The sequence below is a fragment of the Anser anser genome (genome assembly GCF_964211835.1).
Source record: "Anser anser genome assembly, chromosome: 5".
Classification (NCBI taxonomy): domain Eukaryota; kingdom Metazoa; phylum Chordata; class Aves; order Anseriformes; family Anatidae; genus Anser; species Anser anser.
This window is the reverse complement of record NC_139725.1, coordinates 5,514,652-5,537,886: the sequence shown is the minus strand read 5'-3', so window position 1 is coordinate 5,537,886 and position 23,235 is coordinate 5,514,652. Positions and strand designations below refer to the sequence as shown.

The 23,235-nt window shown below is 35.5% G+C and overlaps 1 protein-coding gene across 33 annotated transcripts in view; it reads left to right on the top strand.

Annotated features, from left to right (window-relative positions):
• The window catches only part of SOX6 (SRY-box transcription factor 6), a 482,345-nt gene that overhangs the window by 151,380 nt on the left and 307,730 nt on the right, over nt 1-23,235 (top strand). For all 33 annotated transcript variants that reach the window (XR_014585612.1, XR_014585613.1, XR_014585614.1 and 30 more), the window contains one exon: nt 10,978-11,188. Coding sequence is in view for 29 of the 33 variants with exons in the window: in XM_083840231.1 (XP_083696357.1) it covers nt 10,978-11,188 (211 nt within the window). In the remaining 4 variants the exon portion in view is untranslated. The remainder of the gene's footprint in view (nt 1-10,977; nt 11,189-23,235) is intronic.

The following is a 23,235-nucleotide window of genomic DNA, read 5'->3' as shown; positions in this document are numbered from 1 at the left end:
CTAAAGGATGGGTGTTATTTCCCTGTGACCAAGGAAAAACACACACAGAGACACATACAAGTTAATTACCTTCAAATATATGCTACATTTCCCCATATATTTTTAACATAATTCAGAAAACCTTTGGGTTTAGAAATTTCTCTCATTGGATTTTATGTCAAATGGGAATATTGACATATATTTCATAATTTTATTCAGTCTCTATCTTCTGCTGAATTCTTGCCAAAAAAGTGAAAAGCTTGCTACTTTTCCACTGTATCTGCACATCCATCTCAGCAATACTGATAGCAAATTTGTATATGCAGGAAGAAAAGAGACTTTTATTGGTTACTTTTAAAATAATTTTAAATCACCAAGTATCAAATTTACCTTTATATAGCTTTAGCAAAACTATTGCATCAGAAAAGCAGAGATAGGTGGAGGTCTGCAGGTCCTGATGTTTCAGTGCTTACTGTCTACAATAAGACACGCAGAATCCTTGCTATCCTTGAAAGATCTTCCTTTTAAGGAAAGTAAACTCATTTTTTTAGGAAAGATTATTGAAACATGTTTACACATGCTACACTGTGAATTTGTTGTTACATACATTCGTGGCCTCAAATTCTTAAAAGTTATGGATACAATTACATGTTTTGAAATTTTATTTTTATTTCATCTATGGGCTGGATAAAATGCATCATATAAATATGACATAAATGCATATAAAATGCATCAAAGATAAATGCCCTAAACTCTGGCAATTCTGTATCTGCTGAATTGCTCATGCAGCTGTTACTTGCATGTACAAATCTGAGTTTTGTGATGATTTAAAGCAATTCTACTGTGCTTTGTGATACTATTTCTGGATGACAGGTAGTGCATTGCAATTTTTATTCTAACTAAAGAGATAAATACTTATATAAAGAGATAAATACATATATAATTGCAGGGGTACAAAGTTTTGGCTGAAACTCAAGGGTGTGAAAAAACAGATGATATGATATTTTGTTTTTTCATAAAATAGATTTCAATGACAAAAATATTGCAGAAAAGATGGAATGTGTTTTTTTTCTTTCTTTTTCAAGCGGATAGTTTTGATTCAAAAGCATTCGGGTATATGCTTAACTCAACTTTATTAGGACTACCAACAACTGTAATTTTAAGCACATCTGAAGGCTGGAAAGATTAAGGACTGTTGTAGTAGCTTGAGCACAAAAAGATGTTTACCTTTTGTATTAAAAACAATAAAGCAATTCCCTAAAAGTGTGCAGGATAGTGTGCTTAATAGGGCTGCTGAAATACAAAATTAACTTTTTTTGAAGAGGAAGAATCAAGTAATTTTCCCTTTTTGTATTTTCATTTTGACAATGCGTAACTTATTTTTGTTTTCAAATACAAGGTCTGTTTTAAACATTTCACTATATTCTGGGGTGAATTGTGTTTGAATAGAATTAATCATCACCTGAATTCTTCACAAAAGACTTGTAGTTTACGTCTATCTAGACCTGTAAACATTTTATTCGGTTCCCTTATTTTATCATTTCCATTTTATATAAAGCAATTTCTGAAAAGTTTTTAATTCAGTTCTGTATATTGACATGAATTTTTTCAAAAGTAGAAGCATTAACTCGCTCTAAATTGTTAAATTCTTTCCTTGGGCAAGAAGAAATCAGGTATGCATGCTGATTAACACACTCCAGTCATTAACATGTGATTATGTGGGCTGCATATTGAGCACCTGCCAAAAGATAAAATCCAGCACTTTACTACATCTGTGCAAGGACTTTTTGCATTTCTTTTGTACTTTGACAGCTCAAGAAAAAACAGACTTTGGTATCTTTGTTCAGCATAATAAAACTGTGTACATAAAATGTCTTCATGGAGGAAGGAAAAATACTACTTATATTTGTTTTAATCTTAGAGGCCGTGAAAAATCCACTGACTGAGACTTACACAGCACCAAGTGTAATATGAATCTCTTAATGTAGTGTATCACTGACGTTCATATACAGTTTACAACATTCTTGCATGTTTATAAGGATTATCTGTTCTGGGGTTCAGCCAGTGTTATTCTAATTCACAACAGTTTTATGTGATACCTTTATGTCTCATAAATGTCTTGTTTTTATTTCAATCTTCCAAATGTTTCATCAGTGTTTACCTTAAAGAAATACAAGTACTCTTTGCAGCAGGCTGGTTTCCTGTATGCATTCCTCTGCAAATGCTAAAAGGGAAACATAAAGCATATAATACATGTCATGTAACTATATACAGAGAAGGATTTCCATGTGCATTTGATATTGCTGAAAACATAAATACAAATTTTATTCTGATATTTACAATAGATCTAGTTATAAGTTGGACAACTAAGAGGACCTAATAGGAGGATGTTGGATATATACAAAGTGGTCTGGAATATCCAAGCCACACAATCCTTGTTTAATTTGGCAGCTTCTGGCAGCATACATCACAAAGTATGTGTCTTTATTTACTGAAAAGGTAAACAGTGCTAATCAGCTGGGACTGATCACAATGCATCTTCAGTTTCAATTTAGATGAAAATAAAAGTCTAAATACTAATTCTGCAAATGGTTCTTCCATTATTTTTCCTTAATACAGGCATTTGACCAAAGTCCAGGGCATAAAATCTCAATATTGTTTTGTCTTATTACCAAGCCTAAATACAGGGAGTTAAAGCTTAAAGCATATGGTTGTTGGGTGATTAAGGAAATCCTTAGCATTTAACTCTTGCAAAAGGACACATGAGTTTATGCATATAATTTGTCAGTGAGTTGATTGCCATATAAAAATGATTGGTCATTGTATTTAACAATTTTGAGGTGATTTTCTGTTCTGGAATGGGAGCAAAATGCCTGACAACATTTTTCAGAGATTTTCTCAATTGTGAAGAGAAGGCTTTAGGTTACATCATTGAAAAATGTGACCTTTTCTGAAATCACTCTACCAAAAAGCAGGTGTGTCTGGATTCATTTGGTTTGTTCCAACAGCTGAGTTTGGGATTGCAGCAATTAAGTGGCCGTATTTTACATCAAACAAAATTTTGTGCCTATTCCTTCCAAATAGGTATCTAGTCTTGCAGTGGCCTATTCATAAGGCCAAGTGCATTTAGTGTATGCTTGATTATCTTGTCATGCTGCTTTTAAACCTTTTCTCTAAAGTAAGTGATTTTTCTTTCTCTCTCTCTCTTTTTTTTCTTTTAGCATATCCTTACTTGGCCTAAAGCTAGTGCTTGATGTTGTATTCATTCTTAATGAGGTTTTAGATGAGTATAAAAGGTAAAATGCAAGCCTTTTACAGGTTGTATTCAACCTATGCTCTGGCGGTGAAATCAGTGTAAGTTTTACCAGAGTAAATGCTGAGTTAAAGACTTGAGGTTTTATTCCATTACTTGCCATTTGCCCTCCCACTAGCATAATTTGCTGAGACTTTACAAATGATGTTCTCTCAGTAGCTCATAGCAGTTATTCTCAAGCCTTTGATTTAAATAAATCTTCCTTAATAAAACTTTTATTTTATTTTATTTTATTTTATTTTATTTTATTTTATTTTATTTTATTTTATTTTATTTTATTTTATTTATTTTATTTTATTTTATTTTATTTTATTTTATTTTATTTATTTTATTTTATTTTATTTTATTTTATTTTATTTTATTTTTTAAGCGGATAAGAATTGGAAATGATCACTTAGATTTTTAATTTCTCTTAATTCTATTTAATTAAATTCCTCAAAATGGGAAACCTTATTTAATATAGTGATTGGAAATGATTTTGTAAACATTTGCTTTCATTATATGTTAACTCCAGATTAGTTCCAAGTGCCAGCATGCCTCTAGTACTTGGAATAAAAACCACTCCTGATATCCAGCTTTCCTGGGGTGTTTACATGTGTCCCATTCAATGCAGAGACAGATAAATATCCATTTATAACAGAAAAGCCTCATCCACATGGAAATAAGCAATTCGGCTAACATATTTTATGTTAGTAATATTTGCTTTCTACTTCTTCTTGGCTATTCATCCTGTGATTTCAGCTGAGCTCTTACAGAAACAGTTCTCTGTCTGGCTATTGAGTAGGATTACAGTTGTCAGCTTTCAATCAAAGTTTGACGGTAATTATTCTTAAATTGCTAACTAACACTGTGACCCTGCTTTTGTACAGCCCACAGTTTCAGTTCCCAAGTTTTCCTCTTTTATCACCTTCAGAGAGCATCTCTCTTTGAGACAGAAGCTGTGCTCCCTGCACAGAACATAAATGCCACGGTAAAGAGTCAGTGATGTCTCTTTATTAGAATCCACAGCTTCCTGCACTCGCCCCTTCTAAGGCTCCTGACTAGAGTCTGTGTTGGTCTGTGCTTAGCGCTCACCAGGATGCCAAAGAGAGATCTGTCCCAGGCCTGACTGCAAAAAAGCCCTGATGTGGAGTCCCCAGATTGAGATTTCTGCATCTCAGCCCCCAAATGCAGGATTCATTTGTACTTTGGCCTTTCAGGGGAAGGAGCAAGAATGCTTAATCTGGTTCTAGCCTACAGCCTTTCACCTGTGGAACTCTCATTTTGTGTGTTTGCTCTGTTTTGGAAGTGAAAAGGCTTCACAGAAGTTGTCACAATTTGGCTCATGATTAGGTTTGCAGACACTGCTATGAACATTAGCTTCCCGATATGAAAAATATAGGGTCAACTTTTAACACCCTTATTTATATTGCTTACAGCAGTACTCCCTCATTTGTCTTAAGCTGTAAGAATCTAAATACACAAGAAAATACATTTTTTACACTAGCAATAAAATTATGATTATTTGTTCAATCATTTTTAACAGAAACTATCTAGAAAAGCATGTTTCCTTCACTTGCACAGAAACGAAACAGCTATCTTTTTTAAGAATCAAACCAGTGTAACAGATGAAATTTAGTGAATGTGCATGCTGAAATATCATTTACTCAGCGTAAGAGGCATGCCAAAATATTTATACATATTATCTTAATGCAACAGTTTTAAAGGAACTATAACAGAGTGTGAAGAAAATACCATATATGTGGGCAGAGAGAGTCCCCATCTTCATTTATACTAGGCTATTGTTTGCAATTATTCACAATAGTTTCTGCTGTTAGTAAAACTGTACTTTGAGCCATTCACAGAAGCTGCAAAGGGAATGGCCGAGAGGCCACTCATGATCTACAGCACACAGCTTGGAAAGCTGATAAGTAAATACAGGAATACTTATGTTGAACCACCTATACTGAAAGTAAACTTGAGCTTGAAGAAGAACGCTGCCCTAAAAAAAAAACCACAAAAACAACAACAACAAAAAAAACACACACACACACACACACACAAAAAAACACGAAAAGGCCAAGGATAGACATAGCTTTCACCATATGGTACTGGAAATCTTAAAGTTGTTTTCATATTGACATAGGAGTAGGAGGATAAGTGGGGGTCTTAGGTGTAAGTAAAAGTGTGATTTCTTGTGCTGGCTACCTATCCCTGAGTGAGCTGTGCATGGTATTGTAGTAGTCATGCCTCTCAGATTTCTGATTTTAAGTCTTTTGAGCATTTTTCTCCATTTTCTTAATTTTGAAACCTAATCCTTAAATTCTAATGGCTATAAATAGGTGTTTAGTCTGTTATAATAAGGACATTTTGTCAAAACACTGAGCACAGTGGGTTGAATGATCCATAATAAAATTTTGTCTGGGTTAATAGGCTGGCAAGAAAATGTATACAGGAAGAATGTCCTTTATCTACCTTAATACTAAAAACCCACATTTCAAAAATAGACTCAATTTTGTCCCTGCTGAATAGTAAGCAGCTGGAATAGTGGTCCAGGCTGAGTTTCTGGCTTAAAATGCTGGACAGCAAGATTTTCAATTTTAGTCATCCTTGCAAATAAATGTCTTTTCAACTTGACACATACTTAAATCTGACACAACAAGGCAAAGAAGAAAGCCTAATATATAAAATCATCATACTTTTTTTTTTTGTAAACAGTCAAATTTATGCTAAAATAATCTGTTTTAATTTTTAATTTTTAATTTTTAATTTTTAATTTTTTAATTTTTAATTTTTTAATTTATATTTTTTTTAGTTGTCAATTATTAAGGGTTAGTCCTGAAATGCCACCACTGTGGTGGGTGAAAACCCCTTTGCAATACCCCTATGTATTCTGGTATGGGCATAAACGGTTGTTCTACAATTACCCAATAACTTTGTTAGTGAGAGGATAATTTTATAAGTCTAGCAAAAGTATGGGACCCTGAGCAATCCACAGCAGATGTCACTTTGGATCAAGCTGAGAAGGACCCACTTTGCTACGCTATCTGTCGTGATACTTTTGCCAAGAACAACACTTTTTTAGGACTAAACTCAACATTTTACAAACATGTTCTTTTCTTAAATTTCTTTTTTTCTATGCGTTTCTTATTGGAAGTAAAATATGCTTCTTGCTTCAGCAGGGTATATTCTTTTGATACTGCCACTTTATTAGTAAGTCAATATTGTTTTATTTCTTGTTTGGAAATTAATTCTAATGTAGTCAGGAAAAAAAAAAGATAGGGTTTGCTGTGAATGAATTTCAGCAATGTTGGGTGAAAAATGTTGTGTGGTAAATATTTTATCCATAGGTAATATGTTTGCTATTTACCTTATTTTATTTTATTTTGCTTTTTACCTCTCCTAACATAGGAATCACAGAAATCAGTAAGAATAGCGTACCTCAGAAAATGCACTTTTTAAAGGTACTGTCATGAGTTGAAGATATCATTTCAGTTTTAGATTTAAAAAGACTTTTAGTAGGAGTATGTGGATTTTAAACAGAGAATACAGGGACGTCCCAGTTGTCTAATGTCTTATGTAGATGTGGGATGAATCTGGGCACCAGATTATGTCCAGGTAAATTAAGCGGATATTCATATCACTCAGATATTTTCTGGCCTATTTTCCTGTCATCAGTTATGCTGAGAAAAGTGGACTTGTATGGAGAATTTTCATATGTGCTGATGGATTGCTTAGCTGGGTTTTGCAGAATGAAAGCATTCGAGTTGATATTGGCTAGACATTTTACTTAGCTGTACCTCTTCTTCTGTGCTTTTGGGAAAAACAAAACAAAACAAAACAAAAACACACATATGAAAAATACCTTTGGTAGCATCCTTTCTTTCCAAGCTTCAGGTCAAATGAAATGGAGCAGTCTCATTATGTAAAAGGTGGCTTCATTAAGCTTCTCAAGAATAGGATCTCTTCTGTTATTGAATCCTTCATATTAACAAATAAACAAATAAACAAAAGCCAAACAACCCAGGTTTCCCTTTCCTAACCATGAATTTATTTTCTTATTCTATGGTAATAAGCATAGTGGTCCTTTTCCATTCTGGATTCCAGATTTTCTAGTGATAGTACTTTATGCATTAAAGCAAGAGAAGCAATAAACAGCTTGTGGAGAAGAGCTACTCCCAGACAAACATATACAATCTACTAGTCTCTTTTCTGAGGATTCCCGGGCCATAGGGATGTTTTTCCAGTTACATTAGGAGGTATGCTGCTTTTCAGTGTCCATTCAGATGCATTTGTGATAGCCAGGCCTACATCTTATGTATGTCATGGTCCCACTTTTGGTCATGAGTGCTGGGACATAAGTTGGTCCATGAAAGATTATTTGATTCACCAAGGAAATTAAAATCCCTCATAACTTTGCTGTAACTTTTATTTGATTTTGAACAAACGGAAAGTTGCAGTAACACCTATAGGGTCACCTTTTTAGAGACAATATAATGGAAATTGCCCTATTGTTTTTTGGTATATCTGGTTTGCCATGAATGTGAAATTAGTATAACCTGTTGATGTGATTGGAATAAAAAAGAAAGCTGCCAACAGTAGATACATAAGAGTAAGAGTATCTATTCTGATTGGGTAGCTATAAAATTCCTTCTGAAGCCTTTTTAATGTTTCATTTTTGCTACATTTTATTTGTAGATTTTTCACAAATTTATCTAGAATCATAGAATACATGGAAATTGTTTTGTTTCTTGTAGATACTTGTGCATGCAGCTGATTTATATTTTTCTAGCTGAGTTCTGCTATTATTAGATAAAGTATTTACACTGGACTGGTCTACAGTTTTTCCATTTGCCCATTTAAACCCTTGAATGACTTTCAGTTTGTGCAGTTCTTCTGTTAAATCACCTGCCACTCTTTTTTAACCATTTCTGATTTCAGAAAAAATGGGGCTCAGAAAGTCATCCTTGCTGGGTTTCTTAGGAGTGCCAATTCACATAACACACCTCAAATATAACAGCCATTTAGTGATCCCAATGCTACAGCTGCAGAGCCAAACAGAACAGAAAATAGCAGGGATACCTTTTGCCTTTTTTTTTTTTATTCTACATTTTAATTACCCACAAAAGTGACAATATAATATACTGTTAGTTGAGCAGATCCTCATTCTTTCTGAGATTATCATTTGGCCTCAATTCCGTAAATGTTCATTATTTTTGTGGTGTTTAAACTTGACTTGTCTTCATTAGGGACATTTCAGTCTTTGGGGCAAGAAAAAGAAGTGTATGTGTGCTTCCTAATGAAGGCAGAGTTTGGAGAGTCTTGCATTATCAATGAAGGAACATTGTGCTGCACCATGTATGCATCCAGATCAGAGAGAGGATAGGTTTTCAGGAGGAAGAACATTCAGTCAATTCTACTTGCTCCACAGAGTAGCCTTATCTTCCTTTCTCCAGCCTAAACAATGGATTTAGTGTTCCTCACTGAGGGCATGATTAAAAAACTCCATTGAGCCTGATGGATATGCTTCATGTACTGTAAGAGGATGTTGGTTTCCTGAGAACTAAGTCCTTTCAAATTACTAAGATGCTCTTATGCTGTAGTCTTCAGAGGCATAAAATGCCATGTTATATGGTGTTAATTCATTGAGGAAACATATAGAAAATTCAAGTTTTATATTTGAAAAATGTTAGAAGATGCTTTTTTCATCTCCACTGTAACTTAGAATAAGGTTTAAGAATAGTTTCCAAAAACTACCTTGCATTATTGAAGTTAAACCTTCCTTTTCTAAGGGCAACTAAATAAATTGAGATCTGTACCAAGTCATCTAAGCTATCATTGTTCTGTGTGATATCTGAGTTTTTAATGAATACAACTGGATGGGATGACAAATTCTTTAATGCTTGACAGCTGAAAAAATTAAGTTAAAGATTTTGTTCCATGTCACCTGTCTGGGGTTATGTAATTTCTTTCACTACTGCTGTGTTGACAAGAGTGCTGCTACTGCTCAGATACTACAGCATTGTCTTCTAGTTTTTTGTTTTAGCGAATAAATGCATTTTCAACATCACTAGCAAATACTTCCTCCTTCCTGAACAGCAATAATAGTGCTGTGCAGATCATATACTGCTGTGCTTGATGACGATTTGTCACCACCGCCTTCTGTGCAGTCCGCAGCCCTTAGTTACCACACTTGCTCATTGTTCGTGAGCTCCTTCTGCAATATTGCACAGCCACTTCATAATCTGTTCAAGACTGAAGCAAAGATTTATGTATGTCATTATTGCCAATGGTTAATGCTTTCTAGTCCATCTTTCTTCAGACCTTGTTTCACCTGGGACTTTTCCCAACACATGTTTCTTCAGCGCTCTGTAGATGGGTATTCTCAGCTCATAGAAGAATAAGAATATTATTGTTTCTAGAGAACACTATGTGTTGGGAGAATGATTTTTGATAGAACTGTTGATTTGTCTCTTAATTCTTAAATATATTGCTGCTATTATTATTAGTCTTTAATTTCAATTAAAGTCTGTTTTAGGACATTTAATATATCCACTGACAATACTAGGCTTTCTATAAACAAAAAAGTTTGATTTTTTTTTACCCCAGTTTTTTTAGCATTCCTAGTCTGATATTATTAAAAATTGTAATTAGAATAATTTTGGAAAGAAAACTGTGTGAGAAATTCCTGTGGTTGAGCTTTTAAGGGCAAATTGAAGAACTTGTGCTGTTTTTAGCTGAAAGAGTGGAAGCAGAGATGCAGCAAATGCCTGTGGTTGGGAGGATAAGGAGTCTGAGGCAGAGAAGTTCATGTAGGGCTCAACTGTTCGGTGATATTGCAAAACTGACGAGACTTGGACATTACTGGTTGCTTTTTTATGCTTTTCTGTTTAGTTTATAGCTCAAATACTATGTTATCTATTGTAAAGGGAGGTGAACCTGTTTTCCTTCTCTTTTTTTTTTGGCTATGTAACTTCTTTCTATTTTTGGCCATAAAAATACATTTTCTGATGCATGTAGTCCTGCTACAGCATACGTGACTTATTCTGTCACAAACTCATCTGTTTTTTCATTCTTGTCCATATTAGTCTGGAAAATATCATCTACTTTTGTATATTAGAACCAATATAACCTTCATTCTTTAAGAAGAGTATATGATCTAAAGAGCAGTAAATGAGCACAGATAGACACGTACCACGAGCCTTGTTTAACTGTTAAGTATATTCAAATGATTTTCCTTGCTTTTCAGTCATTCCCTAACTCTTCTTGAAATTTTAAATTTTGTTGTTTTCTGTTAGCTTAGGATCCATCCAAAAAGTATTTGTCCTTGCCTGTGTTTTCTCTCTCAGTGCTTTCTGTAATGCCCTTACTTAAGACACTAAAGAAAACTGCAAAATCTGAACACGTTCATTGAAAAAATGTTGAAGTGGCTTGTTTCTGACAAGCAAAATCCTTGATGAGTATCTCAGGTATGAAATACAATAGGCAGAAGCCTGGAGAGGACTGGCTTTAAGGAAAAAAGAGATTCCTGTCAAGCACTGAGACTGAGAAATTCAAATCATAATGCATGTTTTAGAAAATGGAGGATACGTGTAGCATCGTTAGCATGACAAACTAATAAATACTGCTTTCAACTGCAACCTGTTTAAGATCCTTCTGATATAAGAGAGTAGCTTATATTTTGACATTATGTTGTTTCTTTGCAGGAATCAGAGAGTAATAAGTTATGTTCCATATATTCCTTCCGAAATACCTCTACCTCACCACACAAGCCCGACGAAGGAAGTCGTGACCGCACTGAGCTAATGACCAGTGTTAATTTTGGAACGCCAGAGCGCCGCAAAGGAAGCCTTGCAGATGTGGTGGACACACTGAAGCAGAAGAAACTAGAAGAAATGACCAGGACTGAGCAAGAGGGTATGTGTTGGATAAGACTTATACAGTTTCCCCACCCCCTACAAATTTTATGGCATAAGGAATGTGTTGGGTATCAAGAGCCAGCAAACTGCATAATTGGCAAAGACTAAGATAAAGTTATTCACGGGTTACCATGGCAATGGTAGTTTGAGATCCATTAGGGATTTTAGACCAATATGTCTGTTTTATAAAACTTTCTAAATTGTGTTGGTTGTCTGTAAGTAGAAGCAAGAATGTTGGTTTAGATGAAAACACTTACTTGAGAGGTTATGATGAATTCTTAACTGGTTGTAGAGTTGTGAGGGATGTTTTTCAGTGGTATTTGATCTTTTTCTTCCAAAGACAAATGTTTATTTTAAACAATAGGAATGAATAAAACATGAACTCTTTTATTGTGCCTTAGAAATTTTCATCAGTTTTCACCTGAATGACCCAGTATCTGTGTCCAGGAGAATGGGAAACAGCTTTGAGTGTGAAGAGTACCTAGTTCTGACCTATATATCTAGATCTGCAGCCGAAGAAATCTTTTTATTTTTATTTTTTCTTTTTTACAGTCTGCTCAGATATTGTTACATCTGTTAAAAGAGAGATAAAAATGAGGACAAACCTTGGAGCTGTAAGGCAGTTTATATATTCAGTCCTTATTCCGATATTCTCATCAACTTTGCTAAGATGTTTTTCTTGGTAGATACTAAACCGAATTGGAGAATGAGTTCATCAGCATATATGTGCACAAGGTCAGGGCCCAACATGAAATTCTCTCACCATGTCAAGTAGAATGAAGTCTTATTTGCTTCTGCAACAATATCTTATGGTCTGTGAGTTCATACATGAGTTTGAACCAGGGAAGGTGTAGGAGCAAAAGGCTCTGAAATAGATATACAAATACGAAGGCATCTGTGGGGATTCTGTTATTTTGCCAGTGTTGTTTTGTGGCATTAGAAATATCCCAGGAGGAATATTAGTAGTGTAATAGATCCACAAGGCACTGGCACTGTGTGATCTCTCTTTTTTCTTTGAAATATGAATGAGTTCAGTATGATCTCAGCTATCCTCAGCTTCATGATCTGGTCACAGCCTTCAAATGGTGCATGTTAGGATCCGTTGGCTTCACTTGGTGAAGCAGATTTCACTACTTGATACTGAAACAATAATATGTTTAAATATGGAATGAAATCATGTAGGGATGAAAGTATGCTTTCAAATTTCTTGGCACAATTGTTAAATGCCAGCACATAGATAAATGTGTTCTATAGGTGTCCTTTCTGAAGCTGGTGAAACATCTCTAAAGAGAGAACGTCCCAGATTCTTTACTACCATCTGTCTGTTTTCAGCTGTAAAGATCACTCTTTTAAAAATTGCTTTCTTAGATTTGGTGGTTAGACTGGGAAAACTATTTTAAATGTTACTTTGGCAAAGTTGTTTTTTACAGTCAGTAACAGTCGTTCAACACTCCATGCTAATCAAAGGTCTTGGCTCATACTTTGCTGCGGGTGTATACAAGTTGCTGTTGATTATAGTGACACCACTGCTAAAACTTCTCCAGGGGTGTACTGAATGGTGTGCTAATAAAAATGTGCATCAAAAGCTTTAAAAAGAGTATCATAGTAAGGATTCAAGCATTTTGTAGCTTATTTTCGTTGAGAGTTTTCTGCACTTCCTTAGTATTAGTATACGCTAGATGATTTAAGAGAGGTATGTGCACAGCAAAGAGGTCCCTTTCACTGAGTCTAAGCCTTCCATGCTGTATATTCTCACCAGCTGTGACATAAAGGTCATTTCTGATCTATAAAATAGTCCTGCCTCTTTTGGGCCACTATATACTGGAAAACTATTCTAAATTCTCTCCGTAAGTTCAAAGGTAATTGACTGTGTCTACATGTTAAGTTCTTCTAAATCTATCAAGTATTTTCAGTAGAAAACAACCCTCAATCGCTCCAGATAATTATTGAAAGTCTGACTGGTACTATATAAGCTAATGTGGAAAAATAATAATACAAAGATTGGAAATTCTTCAGAATTTTATGCTTAGGTAATACAGTGGTTTTAAAGTTTTGTGTAGATAGAAATAACAAAATTGTTGTCACAGATTTGAATACCTTTTTCAGTATTTAGAAGTTTCTCTGAATTAAAAAGAAGCAAGCTCTCCATACTTGTTTGATTATCATAAAATAACATTTTAAAAATAATTCCTATTTTATGATTCTAATCTTTGTTGTGACTGGGTGCTGCAACTGACTCTGCACTGAGTCAGTTGGAGAAATGAGCTCTGAGCTTATGAATATGTTTTTGCCATCTAACAGTCTATTTTAAACTAGCTAATTAATAGCCTAATTGCACATATATCATATATGATGCTCTTCAACACCTATCATTTAAAATGGGTTCATCTGGGGTTCTCTTCTTTAAATGGTATGGTGTCTTGATCAGTCACAAAATTGCTTACCCAAATTGAAAAACACCTGCTGATTTTTAGAGCAAATAGATAACATAATATAATTGATTTAATGAAGGTAATGGGGAACAAATATCTATTGCTGCTGTATAATACTGCGTAAGTTTTGTGGGGCTTGAAATCCTGTATCACTCCTTTGAATAGATGACTAGTTTGTGTTAGCATTTTACAGGGAGGAGCTCCATGAATATAGATGTAGCTGTGGGAAATGGGCTAACCTGAGGTCATATGTCGAGTTAATTGTACAGTTAGAAGTGGAATAAAGAAGTCAAGAATTCCAGTCATCTGCTCTAACCCCTGTGCGAGTACGGTAACAAGTCTCTTTCACAGTAATTATTGGAACTTTCTAGTCCATCTATAGTATCTGAATTTGAGTAATATGAATCGCTGGTGTCAAATACGTAAATATTTTGCAGTACACCTTCAAGTGCTAGGTATCTCTTATGCTTGTATATTCTGCTTGAGGTCTCTGCTGTAGCTCGTAATATTGGAAAGAGAAATACATACTGAAAGACTTTATTGTGTCTAAACAGATATATTTAATCAGGGTCCTTTAGCTTCTGAAAATAAGTTGTCTAATGAGAATTTCATCTGAGCAGCTGTGACTGAGGAGGTCAGCAGGCATTGCCTAAGAGAATATGGCCCAGCTGGTTAAATCTGGTTGTTGTAGTGATTTAAATGGTCAAGTGCTGCTTGTAATCCAGGACCGTCTGTTTGTAAAGGAAAGAGTGAGTGCTTCAGCATAATGTACAGCTGTTTTAATCTCTCTTTAATAATAGTGCTTCAGCCAGTGTCATGTCTTGTGAACGTGAGCGCCTCATACAGGGTTGAATATACGTTAGGTCAGTTTCCAGCGTTATTTGTAGTTTGAACGAAAAGTACCTACATCACAGGATAAACAACATTGTTTGACTTCATGGTCCAGTATTGTCATGCTTTTTACATTAAAACATTCCCATATCCTAATTTGTAATGAGTTGGAAATGAGAAAATTGATGAGAAAATTCTAACCGTAAGAAAAAAAATGCTACAAATATTTAGGGTTAATTTGAGTATGTAAAGACTTTGCTGACATGTGTTCTCGTAAGATAGAAGAGGTCAGAAATGAACAGGTGTCTAATTTAATCAACAACACTAGACTCTAAAGCCTTTTGGATAACTTCAATATATTTCTCTTCTGTTTTTCTGTAAGAAGAATGATTGTTTTGCTGGTCTTTTTCCTTGGAAGTATCCTCCAGTAAAATCTTTACAGATTCAAATGAAGAGCGTGTGTGAGATAATATGGTCAGACTGCTGCTCTCCCTTTCTACACACCTTCAGTGAAAGATGTTTCTTTCAGAATATTGCTTATATTACTTTTGCGTGACAGATTTACATGGCCAGGCTGCCTGGACTCTAGACTGAGAATTGGCTTCCAGACAACTATCCCACTGTACTTCATCATAAGCCTCTACGAGCAATAATTAGTAGTACATATCTTGTCTGTAGCTAGGAGAGCAGATTTCCCCCTTTCAGATCTGGAATGCTAGGTTGGCAGGTCAGCTGGCACTTCTGGGCTGGAAACTGGGCATGTCATTTCTGCTAAGTGCTAAGCCCTCATTACTCTGGGCCTGGATTCCTAATTCACTTTTGACCTTGATTCTCTGCAATGTATACAGTATCATTTTTCAACCAAGCTCAGCTCAGAATTCTAGCACAAGCTTTTTATAAACTGCTTCCCATTCTTGTTTCCTCCTTGAAGACCATAGTTGAACATTCAGAGAGATCAAAGATATTTACGTATGCAAGTTGGAATAATGAACATCTATATAAAGAGCAGTATATTCATAAATTCCCATCTATTCTGTGTCATGTGCACCTGTTTGTACTGTCTCTCCATGGATGGAAATATGTAACTCACACAGATACATAATACGTCTGAAGATGGATAAATTAAAAATTAAGGATTCATATGTAATATTCATTTTATATGCAATAGGGAAAACCTTGCTACAGTACTCTGTAGTAGTGGTTTCATTTTTTTTCTGTTTTCCTGTGCTTTTTTTTTTTTTTCCTCCTTTGAGCTTCATTAGTTAATAATAATTGAAGGGTTTCTTTTATATTAACTTAAACTAGATTAACATTTCCCCCCAAAATCTTTGTCATGTCAGTAAGGACAGTATGCTCAGGTTTTGCATGCACAAATATGTACAGATTTCCTGTTGACTTCATTGAGAAATAAAAAAAACCTATCACATACTGTGTTTTATAACTGGATATCGATAAACCATTTGAGCTGTCATTTTATGCAGGTTTTTTATTTTCTATCAGAACCTGTGTGTGCTCTATCATATTAACTGAATGAAGAGTTTCAATTTTGTATTTTTTGTTTGAAGCCTCCCCTAGCTGAGAACAGACTGAGTTCAGGCATGTACTCTTGTTTTCTTGTATACTTTGAAGCATATAATCTTTGAGGGCTTTATGTGTCAGGAGTTCTCTTCTGTGGATCAAGTCTAGAAGTGAGCTATTGTGGTCCATGAATATTTTTAAATGTTTTTCAGAAGTTCTGTTGATTTAATTCAAATTATCTGTCTTGAGGTGTGATCTACAACCACACTTTCCACTGAAGAAGGCATAGTCCCTGGTTGTCCTAATGCACCTGGCATTTATAAACCTCTGTCTTTATTATCCAGTTCTCTTGGTGCCTAGAGATATTTTTTGTTTGTTTGTTTCAGGGTTTTAAAAGTGTTCCTGGGATTTTGTATTAGGATTATTCAAATGAATCGTTATATGTGTGTGTGTTTATATATATATATATATGCTCTATTTTTTTTTTTGTGATAAATTACTATTACTGTTCTATTTTTTGTAATACCTATGAAATACTGAAATACTGTGAAGTGGCAACAGGGATTCCTCTCAGCTAGAAACAAACCCTTTAGATGTGAAAAAAAATACACCTTCTTCAAAGTCTTTTCATCTCCTTTGGTAAACCTTGCCATATCTTCTTGGTACCAGGCTCATTATGCTTCTTTTTTCTTCTTTAATTATTAAAAATCATATTTGGTTAGCAACTTTGCAATTGGTTATGTATATAGAGAAATGCAATGCATACCGCTTAACTTGATTTTTTTGTCAGAAGCTGTGTGTAGCAGCATCTGGGTCCTGACTGGGGCCCAGGAATTCTTCTGTTAAACTCCAAACATGCTTTCAAAAGGTCCCTGCCCCAAAGTCCATGCAATGAATGGATGAGTCAGATTGGGTTAGAGGAGGGAGATGCGGCACATTTTCCTAAACGGTTGCTTTTGCTTACCTCTCTACCATATAATTAGATGCAACTCCCTCTCTCTCTCTTCTCATTCAGCGATGTTTGTAAAATCACACTTGTCACTCCTTTTTCACACAATTTATGTTTCTGTTTTAGAAAAAATATATTCCTTTGTTCATGTAATATTTAGGGAAGCTTTACGGATTTAAAAATTTCTAGTAGTTCATTTATTGAAATGTGCTGCTAATTTCAGTGCCTTAATAGGTTAAAGTAATTTGGGAACATTACTGCAAAGAAAGTGGTTTCTAAGGTTAGTTCCCTGGTAACTAAAAGATGATGCAGCCTACTTCCTTTCTATCTGAGTTGCTTGCTTTTTCAATCAAAAATTTATTCTTGTTTGAAGCAGAAATAACTTCAAGGAACTTGCTTTAATGACATTTATAACCCAATATACGTTTAGGTCACTTTTTCTTCCAAAGGCAGATACAGCTTTTGTAATCTCACACTATCTGGTCATTAATACTTTGTCTCATATTTTTATTTATCCTTCTAGGTATGTGAGAATATATGCATTTTTGACTATGTCCTGTCTTATATCCTTCAAGTCTTTCAGAGTACTGCTTCATGATTAAATGTTATATCAGAGATTTTATTTAAGAAATTGGAACATATTGTCATCCTTCCACCTTCACTTTTATTATCTGGCTGTCTACAATATAGTCCTGCTCAGTGCTGTAGCATTTGAGTACCTGGTCATTAATCACAGACTGTGTGTGGATTCAGTATAATAATTCTTCAGCATTTTTCAGCATGTCTCATGCTACATTTGAAAGTTTCCTTTTGGTTTTCTTTGCTCACAAAATTTGATTGTGACACAGAAATGGGGAACAGAGCAGGCTTTTACATAGGTAATATGAAGAATGAGATCTGTATGAGTAAATCAGTAGATGATGGAGACCATCTTTTTTGTTAAAAGCTATTACAGTTTTCATGTCCCTTCAGTTTGTAGTCCTAATTCAGGATCATTAACAAAAACGTGGTGAGTGTGATGGTAGCATTTTTCATAACAAGATCTGCTAGAAGTCGAATGGAGATAGCCACATGTGAACCTGTCAGGTCAAAACAAACCTTGGTTGCTATCAGGCAGTATCTAGATGTAAGATCTATGGCATTTTGTTAAGATTCTACTTTTATGGAAGTTCTGTTTCCTGGTACAGGTTGTTTTCTTGTTGAAGATTTGTACCTCTGCACCTCTACAAAACTGTTGCTTTTGCTAATTCACAGAACTGATCATAGCTTGAATCCTAATGTGGAGAGAGTCTGAAATCCAGGTCTCAATTTTGAAGACTGGGACATCCCTTTTAGCTAACTTCTAAGTCTCTAAAGTATTTTTGGGCATATTTTCTATCGCCATTTTTAGATGTTCCCATTTCATTAGGGAAATGTCTTTATTCTGCCGAGTATCTGAGATGAGTAAAATCATTTTCATTAGTACAGATGGACTCTCAGCATTTCCTCATTGTCTCTGAACTTGAGTTACAAGCTAGTCTTGTAGACAGGGACAGATTAAACTGAAACAGGCTGGGATCTTCTCAATGCCAGCATCTGCTGGCCATTACAACCAGTTTCTCCCCAGTGATTGTATTTTCCAATCTTCTTCAGGACTCAGCTCATCTTTTCCTTTAATCCCACTGTACCTCTCAATCCTGGACACGATTTAATTAATTTTTTTACTGTGTGATAAATTGTCTCATTGTTACATTTTATATAATTTTCTACAGTATGCTAATCCACCTTTTTGTCTCCTTTTAAGATGTGGTGTAAGTTCTGCTATCTTTACACTCTTTGTATGTTATGAGAATCATGAAGACATTATAAAGAAACATAGCTAAGAGACAACTTTTTCCTTTGGACCATAAGAAAGGCAAGTCCAATATGAATGGGTACAAATAACATTGGGCTCTGTGATGAAGAATGCAAGCGATTAAATAGCTGTAAAAATATGGCAAGTTGCTTCAGTTGTGTGATCTTGGCAGCAGATAAATAAATTCAGACTTCATTGGTTTCTGATGTACTGTGACATAGGCGTTATGATCAGATCATGCTTTAAAATAGGAATTGAACTACTTTTCCTAGTCATCAGATTAACAGTAGGGACTAGATAGCAATGCTTCCCTTCCTTATGTTGCCAAGGTAAACATAAAAAAAAAAAAGAGGAAAAGGTAGGACTCGGACATGGCCGATCTTGTATGTCATTGTCTTTTCAAGTTCTGGAGGGTGAATGACCTCAGATTTCTTTGGTGATGAACTTTAGTTTTAGTTAGTCTTATTTACTTTGCCATTCCTGCTGTTTTGCAGCCAGGTCTAAAAGTGCTTTAAGTGCTTGTGACTGGGGTAATGAATGAAAATTTCTTTCCAGCACTGAGAGTATTGCATTAGACTGAATAGTCACCTTACTTGTAAAAGCACTATTAGAGAGGGGCAGCTGTAAGTAAGGATAACGATTTGTGTCCAGTGCTTATTTACTGAAAAGTGTAAATGTATTATTTATTGAGAGCTCTCCAGACAGTGCTTGTCAGAATAAAAATGTCAACTCTAAGCAAAATGTTATAATACATAATAAAAATGCTAGGTATGCACTTTAGAGATACAGCTAATTAGATCTGCTTTTCTTAAATGACAGTAAAAATGCTCAGCAGCATATACATTTTAAATGCTGATATATATATTTTTTTGTTTTCCTATACCGTATTTGGTTTAGATACCTTATCATTACTTAAAAATAATTTTGACAACTTTATTTGGTTGCCGTAAGAGAGACAGAGGCACTTGCTGTCTGTCTGCACAAGACAGATACATGTTCAGACTGTCTTGTTCATCTACCGGAGAGCGCGCCTCTCTCATCTCTGTGCTTTAGTCTGCAACTCCAAGATGCCACTTCCATGAGGGAAACCTGCCTCCGGTGGAAACAATGAACAGTTCCTAAGATTATTCTTTAGCCATGCTAATTAACCTCAAACTAATATTATGTTAAGGAGACTAAATCCATTCAATGTCAGTGTTACTTCTGTGTAATATTAAATGCAAGTAAGTGTTAGGAGAAAAAGAAAAAAAAAACCTTTATTTTTTTTGTCCATTTAAAATAATTATACAATTTCAGTATTTTTAGATGCCTTTATTTTCACTGAAATTTCTAATGGGAAAAATTGGAACTTATGAAAATAGAGATCTGGAGTGTTTTATAATGTGAGGGAGGAAATTAGATTTTGAATTTATCATTTTTTGTAAAAAGAGTAAATGTAAGAACTTTGTAAGAACTGCTCAGTTCAGCATAATAAAATTTATGATGCTGTCATTAAAAGCAGCTTTCTTTTTTGAAGTATATTGGCCAATCTGTGAAAGTTCCCTCTTGTGATCACTTCAGTGGCAATGTATGCATGTTCCTGCACCCAGTTCGCTGTCGTTTCCCAGAGCGGGAGAACCAGAGGACAGCTGAGGAAGGAAGGTGGGTCCAGACACCACTCAGAGCGGCATCGCCTACTGCAGGTTGCTCGGGGCCACATCCCATCAGCTTTGGAGTATCTCCATGGATGGAAATACCATGGCCACTCTGGCAACCTGTTCAATGTTTGATCGCTCTTGCAGTAAGAAAGGTTTTTCTTATGTTTAGAAGGAATATCCTGTATTTCTGTTCATGCCCATTGTCTCTTGGCCTCTTACTGGGCACCGCTGAGAAGAGTGTGGGTCCGTCTTCTTTACTCCTGCCATCAGGCATTCATAGACGTTGGTAAGATCCCCTGGAGCCTGCTCTTTTCCTGGCTAAACACTCACAGCTTGTCCGGTTTCTCCTCGTATAAGGGATGCACTGATCACTTGCTCATCTTTGTGGCCCTTTGCAGCACTCTCTCCACTACGCGTTGTACTGGGGAGCCCAGAGTTGGATGCAGCACTCTGGGTATAGCCTCAAATGTGGTTTATTTTAAGGTTCTGCAGTTCTGCATTGTACGACTGATCTGATACCCTTAAAGCCAGGAGGGGTTTGACCTGAGCTTCAGAAGTGGCAGGTCCAAGCTGTGGCTTAGTGAGACTTGCACGTGTAATTCAAGTTCTGGCCCTGCACGGGTGCTCTCACTTCCCAGTCTGTAGCTGAAGAGAGCAAGTAAAAATCAGGAACAAAACATAATTCTGTGTTCTGAGCTTCATGTTTCTATGATTCGTAAGTGTATTTTGGATTGTGATGAATCCTTTTAATCCCCGTTTATATTTAGGCATCTTCCTTATTTGCTCGTTGGCATGTTGATCTCCAAACTAAAGCAAGAGTTAATAGTTACACGTGTCAAAATTCTCCTTTTTTGGAATGTCTTCAATAACATAAAGAAGCGCTTGTGTTGCTAGAGTTCAGATTGTGAGATTCATGAAAAGAGAGTACAGTAGCCCTTGTTAAACACAGTCGTGAGGACAAGTCCTGTGTAAACATCCGCAGATAGCTCCTGTTAGCATTGCTCTGTCCCGACTAGCAGCACCCATTCTGTTGCAGTCTCGGGTCCTCCTTTAACGTGGGCTGCCAGTCAGTAAAGCCATGCCAAAATGTCTTGTTCTACAGTGTAGCATTTTGGAATGTGTCTAATAGCTGTTTTCTTTTATTAATCATAATATATTTTTAGCTTTACTTACATAGGTGCCCAGAGTTCCTGGGCACAGTGCCCTATTTATGAATGTCTGTTTATTTTCATTTTCCTTTTTATTAACTGCTTTACTTAATGCTTTACATAACCGTTTGCCATATTTTGGCGTGAAGTGATAATGCACTGCTGCCTGCTTACATTTCTAAAAGAACTGATGTGACATCACCTTCTAGAGTGAATCATGATCTTCACTGAACCTAAAAAAAAAAAAAAAAAAACATCTTGAATGCTCTTCTGTCTTTTATTTGTTTGAAAATGTTGAAGCAAGCAGGCTCTTTCCCTCATCTGGAGGAACTCTGAACACTCCAGTATGGAGAGCCTGCAAGGGCATCAAAAAATTGGAGAGCCCTGCAGTGAATTTCTTGTTAGTCTCACACCTTAAGATTGAATTCTGCTTGCATTTGTAATGATGTTGTATGTGCTAGGGGATATGCATGCAGACAGGGTTCTGCTCTTTCTACTCTCTCTTCAAATTTACCTGTGTTTTTGATGTTTAAAACAGCTCTGGTTCTCCGCATAGGTTTTAGCATTCCTTATCGTATCTTAAATATGTAACAAGCAGATTACTTTTAAATATTTACAGTGAAACAAAAACTAACACATTGGGCAGAGGTTTGTTAAAATGTCAGAAGAACTTGCCATAGTGAAAAATAAATATTGAACCACTTTTATTCCAAAGGTGACTCTATTAATTTCAGTGGAATTACTGCAGGAGTAGGATTTTTTTTCTGAAAAATATCTGTCTAGATCTTGCATCATAATTTTATTATTTTCAACAGAACTTTGAGTAGCCCTGAAGTAATTTTATAGATCAGGCATACGCATGCGTTACTAATTAAAATAAGTTTCCTTTGCTTCAGTTTCCTCTGTGGACTGTGTTTTTAGCTGTTTAAATGTGGTTGTTGCAGCTTTATTAATGGGTTTTATTACATCTTCGGTTATGCAAGGAATTAAAAATGTAGCTGGAGCATGGGTTCCTCCACGTTTCAGTCTATCTGTTGCTGCTGTGTTGTTCCTGTGAACAACAGATACACTGAATGAGTAGACAGCGTATCGTGTCTGTTGCCTTTCAGTGCCTGTGTATCTGATAACACAACAGACAGTGGCCAGACATATAACCTCAAAAATCAAACCAATTCGTTAATGAACTAATAAGGCAATGTAATAAGCATCTCCATTCAGTCATTTCCCCCAGATTTTAGTTATTCCTTTTAGCAAGATTATCTAGTGCTGTATCAACAAATTATTTGATGACAATAATTTGGCTGATGAGAATACAAGGAAAAAGGCCCAATCTAATTAGCAAAGACTGTACATTAGGTGGTGAAGCATGGCTAATATTTTAGTTTTTATTGTCAAACCACAATTTGCAACTTTCTGTGGTTGGTTTTGTCTCCCCCTCCCCCTCCAAGCCCACTAAATCATGAAAAAAAGGCCAAGAAGAGACTACAGGACTTGAAACACAGTGGCCCTGAAGTGATGGGAAAATGGCCAAGATGTCACAGCTAATTTCTGACCCTGCTTTATAAGTTCTGCTGTTCCTTATTCCCCTTGTCAGTCTGTGAATCCCTGAGGCTGTACAAACTGGCCTAACATCACTCAGCTCTGGTTTTATATCCTCTTTTAATAATGTTGAGTCTATTCTGTCCAACTTTGATTC